At 43.1% G+C, this 12,232-nt stretch overlaps 1 protein-coding gene and 1 long non-coding RNA gene across 6 annotated transcripts in view; both read right to left on the bottom strand.

Moving 5' to 3' along the window:
- Positions 1 to 945: 945 nt before the first annotated feature.
- Positions 946 to 4,620, bottom strand: LOC127910322 (uncharacterized). The gene is made up of 2 exons (XR_008074342.1): positions 3,742 to 4,620; positions 946 to 3,447 (listed from the first exon to the last, which is right to left on the bottom strand). It is a non-coding gene; the product is annotated as an uncharacterized LOC127910322 (long non-coding RNA).
- Positions 4,621 to 5,599: 979 nt separating this feature from the next.
- Positions 5,600 to 12,232, bottom strand: part of LOC118361047 (RNA binding protein fox-1 homolog 3-like) — an 886,398-nt gene continuing 879,765 nt past the window's right edge. For all 5 annotated transcript variants that reach the window (XM_052473505.1, XM_052473504.1, XM_052473533.1 and 2 more), the window contains one exon: positions 5,600 to 7,065. In XM_052473505.1, the coding sequence (XP_052329465.1) occupies positions 7,063 to 7,065 (3 nt within the window). In that variant the 3' untranslated portion in view covers positions 5,600 to 7,062. The remainder of the gene's footprint in view (positions 7,066 to 12,232) is intronic.

Genomic DNA, 12,232 nt, shown 5'->3' with positions numbered 1-12,232 from the left:
TTCCCTTTCTGAAAAAAAAATAACAGTCACTCCAAATTCGCTCTATTCATTTTCAACATTCCAACATTCCATGTTGTAGGCTATTGAACCAGGACCTACCTGATGATATGTGGCCGCTGTGTTAAAAAACTACTTGATTTTCTCTAATCTATTGAGGATCAGATACTTCAGTAGTCAATGGTTCTGTTGGGCTCACCTCTTACAGTTGATAGAGAACTTTAGCACTGTAGCAAACTTCAACTCCTCTTTTCTTAACAATAGCCTGTACGGAAATCTAAACGTCTTCGCTGCTGCAGCATGCGCTCATTCGTTGTCTTACTTTCAATTACACAGGCTGTGTGACCTATTTCTTAGTATACCCATATCAACATATCTGTGCATTAGTGGTTGGGTAAGCTAAATAATAGGAATAGAATACGCCTAATTACAAGAACAGTGATGAAGGAAATAAAAAATGCTGGGCAGAGCATGTGGCTGAGCTGTACCGGAGTGACATTGGAGGGAGAGACACTCAAACATTTTTTAAATCTGCTCCACACTCTAACCAAATTACACACGCTCTACTCCTTGCTCCACTCCAGCTCCACTCTGCTCACATCCTCGGAGTCAGAGCATTCAACTAAGGTAGATAAACAACCCCATAGTGTATTACAGTCTAAGTAAGCCCAACGTTCTTTTGCTACTGTTACTGAGAATGTCGTTGTAGTAATGGTGTGTACTTGCATACTTATTTGGTATTTTGAAAATACTAAATACCTACCTGTATGTATCTGTATTTTATCTAAAATCAACTCAAAAGTATGTTCTATTTTAGTTTGGTACATTGGTCTTTAGTGTATCTTGTATTTTTAACATTATAGATTTGAATGCATCTTTTGCCTATCTCTGACACACACACACACACACACACACATACACACATTTGACCAAGATATCAGTCTCTCGTCGAGGAAATAAATATTTATTAATAACTGTAGTAATCATGATAATAACTGCAATAATAATTGTGATAATAATTTAACAATATCATAATAGTACTGTATCTCTGAAGCACATTGGAAGCATACAGAAAGTAGGACAAAACAAGAAGATAGAGTACAGATGAGTACAGAGTACAGCTGAAAATGTGGTCTCTTTAAATTGTTCAATATATCTCTTTATTTATGTTTTTCATTTACCTACTCATCTTTTAAACTATATGACCTTGGAACAATTACCAAAAAGAAGAAGAAAGAAATAGATTTGTTTGCACATGAAGAGTCCTTGTTTTGAATATACAGTTATACAACGTTCTGATATAGACAGAGAAGGGAGGGGAGGGGGGCTCTGTACATTCGGAATACAAAAGCACAAAGTTTATAAGCCGTAAACAGATAGATAGACAGACACGAACAGAATGGAAGGGTTTCTCTTTCACGGGGCTTACTTCTACACCACTCCAACCTTTGTGCTTTGGGGGACTGCAGAGGGCGTAGGGACCTAGGATGGTGATGGATAAGCTATAAGGTGGGGGTGGGGGTAGGTCTGTGGGTTTGGCTTAGAGGGTTGAGAGTTGTATCAGATACTATAGGATAAACTGGGTCTGAACTGGGTTTGGTTAGGACTGAGGTTTCTGGTTTTAGAGGAGACAGGGTCTGGGTTCAGATGAGACAGGGTCAGGGTCTGATTTTAGATGAGACAGGGTCAGGGTCTGGTTTTAGAGGAGACAGGGTCTGGGTTCAGATGAGACAGGGTCAGAGTCTGATTTTAGATGAGACAGGGTCTGGGTTCAGATGAGACAGGGTCAGGGTCTGATTTTAGATGAGACAGGGTTTAGGTTACAAACAAATCAGGGTTTTGTAAGGAAGCGTGTGGATTTCCGGGAAGCCGTTTATTATTGAGATAAGTGGGTTAGAGGGCAAAGGGGTATAGGTGAGTTTAGGAGTAGGGGGTGGGTGGCACAGTACAGTTATTAGCCTTAGACTGTAACAGAGCTACGCACGCACGCACGCACGCACACACACACACACACACACACACACACACACACACACACACACACACACACACACACACACACACACACACACACACACACACACACACACACACACACACACACACACACACACACACACACACACACAACCACCACCACCTATTTCTGTGGTGCTGGGAATAAAACAAATTCTTACCAATATTCTATGCTCAAAGACAAAAAAATACTCCCTGCAATAACATTCACTTATGCTTGTTTATTTGTATGTGTAAGTTCCGATAGGCCTTCATATTTACAAGGGTGCAGAAGCAAACTTGTGTGCAGGAGTAGTTTTAACACTGCTTTTATCACACATCTCTATCATCAGGGATGGACAACAGGTCGACATGAGAACGGAAAGTCTCAAACAGACCAAAGAACAACAGAACCAGAATATTTGTCTCTGTGACACCCCAGAGGTCGCGGCTCCCAGATCTCTGTTAGATTGACATCGTAGTTATTTTTTTTGATTTGTTTGCTTGTCTTTTTTATTACATCAGGTCCCAGTCTCTCTCAGTGCCAGTGCAGACTTGACAGCAAGAGTCCCTTGAGCTTTGCAACAACTGATAGAGTGGTGAGAGGTTGACAGGGGATTTTCCTCTCGAACACATATGTGTTTCCACGCACACACTTTTTTGGTTCAGGTCTCATCATTTGTGCCACATACAGCTAATATGTTCTTATCAGACACACTTATTGAGAGCAATTACAGTTAAGTGGCTTGCTCCAGGGTACATTGCCTTTTCATGTAGTTGACTCTGCGATTTGAACCAGTGACCTTTTCATTACTGGCCCTTTGCTCTTAAACGCTAGGCTACCTGCCTCCCCGACCTTTCAACATACAGCTGTCCCCCTGTGCACTTGTTACGATTCCCGTTCTGTCGTCTCAGAGACAAATAATGCAGCAAAATAGGTTTATTTCTCTGGAACCTTGCATCCATTCAACTGTAGGAAACGTCCATAGGCTAGCCTGTCAGATACAGTCACATCTGAGTCCAGGGAAACGTCCTTCGACCAGCCCACCAGATACAGTCACACCTGAGTCCAGAGAAACGTCCTTAGGCTAGCCTGTCAGATACAGTCACACCTGAGTCCAGGGAAACGTCCTTAGGCTAGCCTCTCAGATACAGTCACACCTGAGTCCAGGAAAATGTCCTTAGGCTAGCCTGTCAGATACAGTCACACCTGAGTCCAGGGAAACGTCCTTAGGCTAGCCTCTCAGATACAGTCACATCTGAGTCCAGGGAAACGTCCTTAGGCCAGCCCATCAGATACAGTCACACCTGAGTCCAGGGAAACGTCCTTAGGCTAGCCTCTCAGATACAGTCACATCTGAGTCCAGGGAAATGTCCTTAAGCCTGCCTATCAGATACAGTCACATCTGAGTCCAGGGAAATGTCCTTCGACCAGCCCACCAGATACAGTCACACCTGAGTCCAGGGAAACGTCCTTAGGCTAGCCTCTCAGATACAGTCACATCTGAGTCCAGGGAAATGTCCTTAGGCTAGCCTCTCAGATACAGTCACATCTGAGTCCAGGGAAATGTCCTTAAGCCTGCCTATCAGATACAGTCACATCTGAGTCCAGGGAAATGTCCTTCGACCAGCCCACCAGATACAGTCACACCTGAGTCCAGGGAAACGTCCTTAGGCCAGCCCATCAGATACAGTCACATCTGAGTCCAGGGAAACGTCCTTAGGCCAGCCCATCAGATACAGTCACACCTGAGTCCAGGGAAACGTCCTTAGGCCAGCCCATCAGATACAGTCACATCTGAGTCCAGGGAAACGTCCTCAGGCCAGCCCATCAGATACAGTCACATCTGAGTCCAGGGAAATGTCCTTAGGCTAGCCTCTCAGATACAGTCACACCTGAGTCCAGGGAAACGTCCTTAGGCCAGCCCATCAGATACAGTCACATCTGAGTCCAGGGAAACGTCCTTAGGCCAGCCCATCAGATACAGTCACATCTGAGTCCAGGGAAATGTCCTTAGGCTAGCCTCTCAGATACAGTCACACCTGAGTCCAGGGAAACGTCCTTAGGCTAGCCTCTCAGATACAGTCACATCTGAGTCCAGGGAAATGTCCTTCGACCAGCCCACCAGATACAGTCACACCTGAGTCCAGGGAAACGTCCTTAGGCTAGCCTCTCAGATACAGTCACACCTGAGTCCAGGGAAACGTCCTTAGGCCAGCCCATCAGATACAGTCACATCTGAGTCCAGGGAAACGTCCTTAGGCTAGCCTCTCAGATACAGTCACATCTGAGTCCAGGGAAATGTCCTTAAGCCTGCCTATCAGATACAGTCACATCTGAGTCCAGGGAAACGTCCTTAGGCCAGCCTGTCAGAGAAAGCAGCTCATTGTGGTATAGGGAAGCTTGATCTGCAGCAGAGGCAGTGGTGAACTCAGAAAGGAAAGAGAGCTCAGTGTTTTCCAGTACCATCCTGTCCTCCGCTCAGAGAGGAGAGGGATAGGGTGTCCCCTCATTCCCCTCGTTCCCTGTCCTCAAAACTGGATCCTCAACCCCCCTCTGGAATATGCTTCCAAAATCCCCTCGAACACACCTCAGGTTTTTATCTTAGCGCTGTCATTGTGGGACCCCCCACCACCCCCTCTGCAGCGCTAATCCCTCGTTCCCTCTCTCTCTCTCTTTCACCTCAGAAGAGAGAAGAAGAAAGAAAGAAAACTATATTTGAAAAACATATTTTATCTGGCACACAGGACAGTATGCGGCTCTGCGATTCTCCTCTTCTGGTGTTCTTGTTCTCATCAAATGTTAAAAGCCTTGGTGAGAAGCGTTCTGACTGATCCAGTAATGATTACACTTATCTGGAGTGAGTCTGTCTGCAGGGCACTGGTGTGTTCCACATAATACCTTCCCCAGTCACTTTGGCCTTGACGTGACCGAAGTCCAGCATTATGGTAGAATAATCGTTTGCTATATTATCATTGTGTAATGTACAACATACATATTGTTACAGAGTACAGTTGGTTTGTTTTTAAAAAAGAACAACATTTACATAAAAAGTCCAAGAGTTTTTGAAGTTACATTCAATAGCTGAACCAAAGGAAGAACAGTAAATAGACAAACAGAAATAATGCCACACAATTATAGTATAAATCTCTCGATATGTTCGACAGTGCATTAAGTCCTGCGTCATGAAATCAAATATTGATAAAATAAAAAATTAAAAGCTAATTTAATTCCAAGGGTTGCAGATCACAAATAGATATACTTATATTCATCATTTATAAATGTTTTTTTTTCTTACTCAGTAATACAATAAATACAACATTAGTAAATGGCTACAATGGACTTTTTCCCACCATGTCTGACAGCATGTTATTAGTACAATGTTTAAATATAGAAGGATGTCACTCAAGTAGAGTTTGATATAAATAGAAAGGTTTAAAGAGACTTCAATAAAATGTTGTTGGTTGGTTTTGACAGTACCTTTTCTCTCTCTCTCTCTCTCTCTCTCCCCCCCTCTCTCCCTCCCTCTCTCTCTCTCTCCCCTCTCTCTCTCTCTCTCTCTCTCTCTCTCCCTCTCTCTCCCTCTCCCCCCCTCTTTCCCTCTCTCTCTCTCCCTCTCTCTCTCCCTCTCTCTCCCTCTCCCTCTCAGAATGAGCTGGAGCCCATACCTAAGATGGATGGAGGAGTCAAAGACTACATCCCAAATGGCACCCTATTTCCCACATAATGCACTACTTTTCAACAGTAGTATATAGGGAATAGGGTGCCATTTGGGACGCGTACCAAGTGACGATTGGGAGTGGACAGCTCCCATGTTTCTAATTTGTAGCTCGATCCCCAACCTGCCCACCACCCCCCACCCCAACACGATGTACAAAAGAAGTGATTTGTTTACTACACAGCACAGCCACCTCAACCACAACTACACAACAACATGTTTTGGTAGCGACGCCGTGATTCAGGGGCCTGCTGTGGCCGGCAACAGACATGACCTCTTGATACTAACCCCTGACCTTTAACCTCCAACCCGTTGTCCATGTTAACTTTAACTCCACATGCCCCCCTGGACACCTAAATACAATTCAGTGTGTGTTCCCTGGCTTTTTACAGGCTTCTCTGCTTCCTTGCTGAACACACACCTTCTTATTCTTCCATTGACATTGGAGGGGGTCTTTTAGTTCAAGCTACAGAGATACAAAGTGAACTGGAAGCGCAACGTGTAGAGAAGAGCAGTTTTTAAAGTGGAAGGAAGCTCAGAGTTTAGCTCCACACTAGAGTTTAAATGTCCCCCATTATATGACATCACTTCTTGTTTTCACTCCCTAACTTTCACCATGACCCACAGAAAGTAATTCATTCTAAATTGCAAGTTAACTGCAGAGGCTGACCTGTAAATGTGGCCCATTAGTGGTCAGAGTTTGTGTGTGATGTCATCCGTTTTTTACCCTTTCCATGGAAGACGCAGCCAAGCACTCATTCGCCTGCCATCTGGGGTTGTTGCTACGGCGTCACCACGGTGTTACCATGTCATTACCATGACGTCCATATGAGTCATGCCAGGCAGACAAGCAGTCCCTTACCATCAGCGTCTTGTCCCCCCCCCCCACACACACCTCCCATTCACCTGAACTTCCCAAAGACACATTATACATCTCTGTTTTTTAGTTTGTTTGTTTACCCCTCACATTTTTTTAAGCATACTTATACATTACATATAATAATATATTGACATACATTACTCTTTGCTCTTTTTGGAAATCATAAACTTAAAAAAGTTTAGAAAAATAAAATAGTTTTATGGTGCCCTTTCTCTTGGTCTCGTCCGCCCAGCAAGGCTTGTCCCAGGGGAAAGCTATATCTCGCTCTGCCCCTAAAACTCCAGGCGCAGTGGTTTAGGCCGTTGTTATGGTGCTTGGCCAAAACATCTTCCATCCACTCTCCCCTTTTGAGCCTTGATAGAAGGGATCCTGACAATGTCCTCTCTTTTTGTATTTTTGTTGATTTCGTTTATCTTGTTTTTTTGTGTTCTTTCTTCATCCATGTTGTCATCCTTCTAGTTTTGGATTTATTTACTAGAATAGAATAGAAAAAACAAACAGGTCAATGTTAATGGATACTTATTTTTCATATACTGTATACTTTTATATTTAATATTTTTTCAACAGCATATTTTTTCATATATTAAATTCCAAACAGGAGCACCTAAGACATTTAATATATTTTCCAATTATAGGGACAGGTGTAAAGTCAATCACAATCACAATCAATACAAAAACAACAAAACAAATCTAATCAAATCAATACAACAATCTAAAAAATATAAACATCAGTAAAATCAGCAATGTTAAAACATAACATTAAAAAAAACATTGACGTTGAGATCATGAGTTAAGACTGTGATTAAAAAATACATGACATTACATAATAACTAACAGAGGATTATAAACTGGGTGGTTCGCTGATTGGCTGACAGCAGTGGTGTATACCACGGGTATGACAAAACATGTATTTTTACTGCTCTAATTACGTTGGTAACCAGTTTATAATAGCAATAAGGCACCACAGGGGTTTGTGGTATATGGCCAATATACCACGGCCAAGGGCTGTGTCCAGGTACTCCGCGATGCGTTGTGCCTAAGAACAGCCCTTAGCCGTTGTATATTGGCCATATATCACACCCCATCGTGCCTTATTGCTTAAATACCCTGTGTGTCATTAACCTGCAACAGGCTAGGAGGTACTACATGCAGCTATGGAGCAATTGCAACTTTTTATGCTCACAATTTCTTGTAATTTTCGAACAATTAAATGAATTAACAGTGGTAAGTACCTTTTAATTGCCTGTACTTACAGTACATAGCAGGTACATTGTAATTAGAGGTTATACCCTATGGCTAGTAATGTTACATACAGTAGGTTATAGGTTACCACTAGGTAATGTAAAGTGCTGTCATAAAAAACAGTTTTAGAGTTTAGCAGCTAAGAGAGAGAGAGAGAGAGAGGAGAGAGAGAGAGGAGAGAGAGAGAAATGGGGATAAACTGCAATAAATTCCTGGAGAGGGAGAGTGTTCTGCTGCACACAGCAGGGGTTCTGTTGACGGGCTATAGAACCCCTTCATTTCAGAGAGATGAGCCTCTGGTGTGTCGATCTTCAGAGGGAGAACACAGAGGCCGACTTCAATTTCAGCAGCACTTTGTAGTCCCTCACCCCTCCTACTCCCTGCTCCTCCCAGTCCTCCTGAGAGAGGAACCCAGAAACCAGCACAGCTGTGCCATGGCCTCACCAATCAGCCCCAATAATGCCTCCCTCTTGTCTCTAGTCGTGGACGTTCCCCCGGCCTTACGTGGGAGGGCCCTTAAAGCCCTGCTCCACAAACAAACACAGGAATAAAGACAGCCTTCTGTAGAGGAAGGATGGAACAAAAGAGACAGGGAAGGCGGGATGCAGAGTGAAGAAGAAGAGAAAGAAGAAGAGCGGTGGTGTGAATCCCCCTGGTCGTTGTTGTGGTGAACGCTGCCGGGCCAAGTCTCTCACTCTCTCTCTCTCGCTCCCCCTCCCTACCTCAGAGAGCAGCGCTGACAAACATATTAATCACCTCGGGCAAATAACTCCCAGAGAAGTTAATGCACTGAGAAGCCTTCGCCGCAGCCCCCCACCCCCTGCCTCTCCTCAGCTCGCCCCACCTGCCTGCCTGTGTGTGTGTGTGTGTGTGTGTGTGTGTGTGTGTGTGTGTGTGTGTGTGTGTGTGTGTGTGTGTGTGTGTGTGTGTGTGTGTGTGTGTGTGTGTGTGTGTGTGTGTGTGTGTGTGTGTGTGTGTGTGTGTGTGTGTGCTTCAGTGAAGACTTGAGCTGAGAGCACCAGCTCCTTCTCTCTTCCTGAAAGTGAGAGAATGAGGGAGAGAGAGAGAGAGAGAGAGGAAAGAGTGAGTAGAAGTGGTAGAGTCGGCTGAATCATCCGTCATGTTTCAAAAAGCAAAGCAGAATCACCTTGCGTTACTAATGGCATCAGCATCCTTGAAAGAATAGACGAACGTGAAGCCTGGGGGTGACTTGTTTAAAGACAAAGTATATTGAGTTTGAGGATCAACAGTTAAATATGATATATTTGTTTGATATAAACCTTTGATATCAGGCCGAGATGAATGAGAAACTTTCTCTTTTGTCAAGAGTAACAGTTACATACAGTACAGAGTATTGGTAAAGTACAGTAGTGTAGCCTGATACAAGAAGGCTTCTGGGCATATCTGGAAAATACGCACTTTAAACACAGAACAGTAATAACACAGAAGTATGGTAAATACACTGTGATGATGACCACTTCACAGGTGAGTAGATATATAATACACATACAAAAGATCATTTGCAATACATGTGTACATAAACACAGTGTTTGGAGTTTTATTTTGCTTGTAGTTTTTGTAAAATATACTTTTTAAAGAAATCCCCTGACATGTACTGCAACTGCAAACTGCAACATAGTTTGTTTCAAACAGAACAAAGTCGCACAGACCAGTAAAACGTTTGGACACACCCACTCATTCAAGGGCCTTGATGACAGCTTTGCACACTCTTGGCATTCTCTCAACCAGCTTCACCTTGAATGCTTTTCCAACAGTCGGAGTTCCCACATATGCTGAGCACTTGTTGGCTGCCTTTCCTTCACTCTGCGGTCCAACTCATCCCAAACCATCTTAATTGGGTTGAGGTAGGGTGATTGTGGAGGCCAGGTCATCTGATGCAGCACTCCATCACTCTCTTTCTTGGTCAAATGGCCCTTACACAGCCTGGAGGTGTGTTGGGTCATTGTCCTGTTGAAAAACAGATGATAGTCCCGCTAAGCGCAAACCAGATGCGATGGCATATCGCTGCAGAATGCTGTGGTAGCCATGCTGTTTAAGTGTGCCTTGAATTTGAAATAAATCACCAACATTGTCACCAGCAAAGCACCCCCACACCATCATACCTCCTCCTCCATGCTTCACGGTGAGAACCACACATGAGGAGATCATCCGTTCACCTACTCTGCGTCTCACAAAGACACGGCGGTTGGAACCAAAAATCTCAAAGGACCAAAGGACAAATTTCCACCAGTCTAATGTCCATTGCTCATGTTTCTTGGCCCAAGCAAGTCTCTTATTATTATTGGTGTCCTTTAGTAGTGGTTTCTTTGCAATAATTAGACCATGAAGGCCTGATTCACGCAGTCTCATCTGAACAGTTGATGTTGAGATATGTCTGTTCTTGAACTCTGTGAGGTGCAATCTGATGTGCAGTTAATTGCCGATTTCTGAGGCTGATAACTCTAATGAACTTACCCTCTGCAGCAGAGGTAACTCTGGGTCTTCTTTTCCTGTGGCGGAGAGAGAGCCAGTTTCATCATAGCGTTTGATGGTTTTTGCGACTGCACTTGAAGAAATGTTCAAAGTTCTTGAAATTTTCCGGATTGACTGACCTTCACGCCTTAAAGTAATGATGGACTGTAATTTCTCTTTGCTTATTTGAACTGTTCATAATATGGACTTGTTTTTTTTACCAAATATCTATCTTCTGTATACCACCCCTACCTTGTAACAACACAACTGACTGGCTTAAATGCATTAAGTTGGAAAGAAATCCCACAAATGAACTACTTTTAACAAGGCACACCTGTTAATTGAAATGCATTCCAGGTGACTACCTCATGAAGCTGGTTGAGAGAATGCCATGAGTGTGCAACGCTGTCATCAAGGCATAGGGTGGCGACTTTGAAGAATCTCAAATATAAAATATATTTTGATTTGTTTTCCACTTTTTTGGTTACGACTCTACATGATTCCATATGTGTTATTTCATAGTTTTGATGTCTTCACTATTATTCTACAATGTAGAACATTTTAAAAATAAAGAAAAACCAATAAAGAAAAACCCTTGAATGAGTAGGTATGTCCAAACTTTTGACTGGTACTGTATATTGAAACGACTCAGCTCTCTGCATCTAGCTAGCTACACACAATGAAAAATGAACATATCGATTGAATCAAACTAAAGAAGCATACTGGAGATTTTACATTTCTCTTTCCATGAACATCTGCACCTCAAGTTTGGCTTTTTATTCAAAGGATGCGGCAATGAGAGGCCTACAGTCGAGTTTTGAAAAATTTGATCCCACATGGCTCCTTTGACGTTAGCATTGTGGCTCTTCCTAATATCTACCAGAATACTGTCACCTGGTATTCCATTGAGAAAAGCCATCTCTGTTACTTTACATGGGAGAGATAATGATGATTTACGATGCAAATAAACTTCCCAGCCAGAGAGAGTTATATCAATACAAACGGAGACCACTACCTCTGGTGGTGTATGGGCTATGGGCTATGGACATTGACTTGGGTCAGTGGAATGGAATTAAGGTATACATTAATGGATTGTTGTGGAAGAGGGAGAGATTAGCTGAGGGAGCCGATGGCAGCCATTTTGTGGCTGGCCCGTGGCCCGTGGTGCCATCTTACAAATGACTGCATTAACAGAGCCAATTAAAGTGGCAATCATTTAATGGTCGCCTACGCAGCCATGCGAGACCAGGCCTTTTATCACGTCAATCGGCCATAAGGCGGTAAGATTCAGTTAGAGCAGAGTTCTGCAATCTGGCCAGTGGACCGACTCAGCTCTGCTCTCCTCTCAATAAAACATGTCTCATTGTCTCCACTCTCAGCACTGACTGGGCCCTAGGAAGATATAAGATAAGTTATGTCCTTTGAAAACAAATACACTGAATCGCCTAATTTAATAAAATAGATCCATTTTAAATTCATAGTGATTAAAATAGTGTGGGAATATTTGGGACAAACAGTTAAAAACCAAAATATGGGAATTTGATATTTCATCTTTTCATAAACTCTTGAAGAAGACATGTTTTCAGGGTGGGGTTCTCTCCTTCATCAGACATCAAGGTGCAGATGGAGGGATGGGGAAAAAAGAGACAAAAGCAGCATTTTATAGAGCCACGTCCTTCTCTATCTCGCCTCTGCAGTCATACTACCCAGGATGCTTCTCCAAACGCTCTTTGAGTTTTAGGAGCGTTGTAAAGACGTTTACGACAAAAAGCAACAAACAAAACAAATCAACATCAAATAAAAACCACATACTGCTTGAACTCCTCTAGGTTATTTGGACACATTGTCTAGACACGCAGAGTAGTATATCATGATAATACACTTCACATCTAGCCATAGACACATAGAATGTCATGGTAAGCCATGG

This window comes from Oncorhynchus keta, chromosome 2 (assembly GCF_023373465.1).
Source record: "Oncorhynchus keta strain PuntledgeMale-10-30-2019 chromosome 2, Oket_V2, whole genome shotgun sequence".
In the NCBI taxonomy this organism is placed as follows: Eukaryota; Metazoa; Chordata; class Actinopteri; order Salmoniformes; family Salmonidae; genus Oncorhynchus; species Oncorhynchus keta.
Note: the sequence above shows the minus strand (reverse complement) of the source record. Positions and strands in the feature narration are given on the sequence as shown.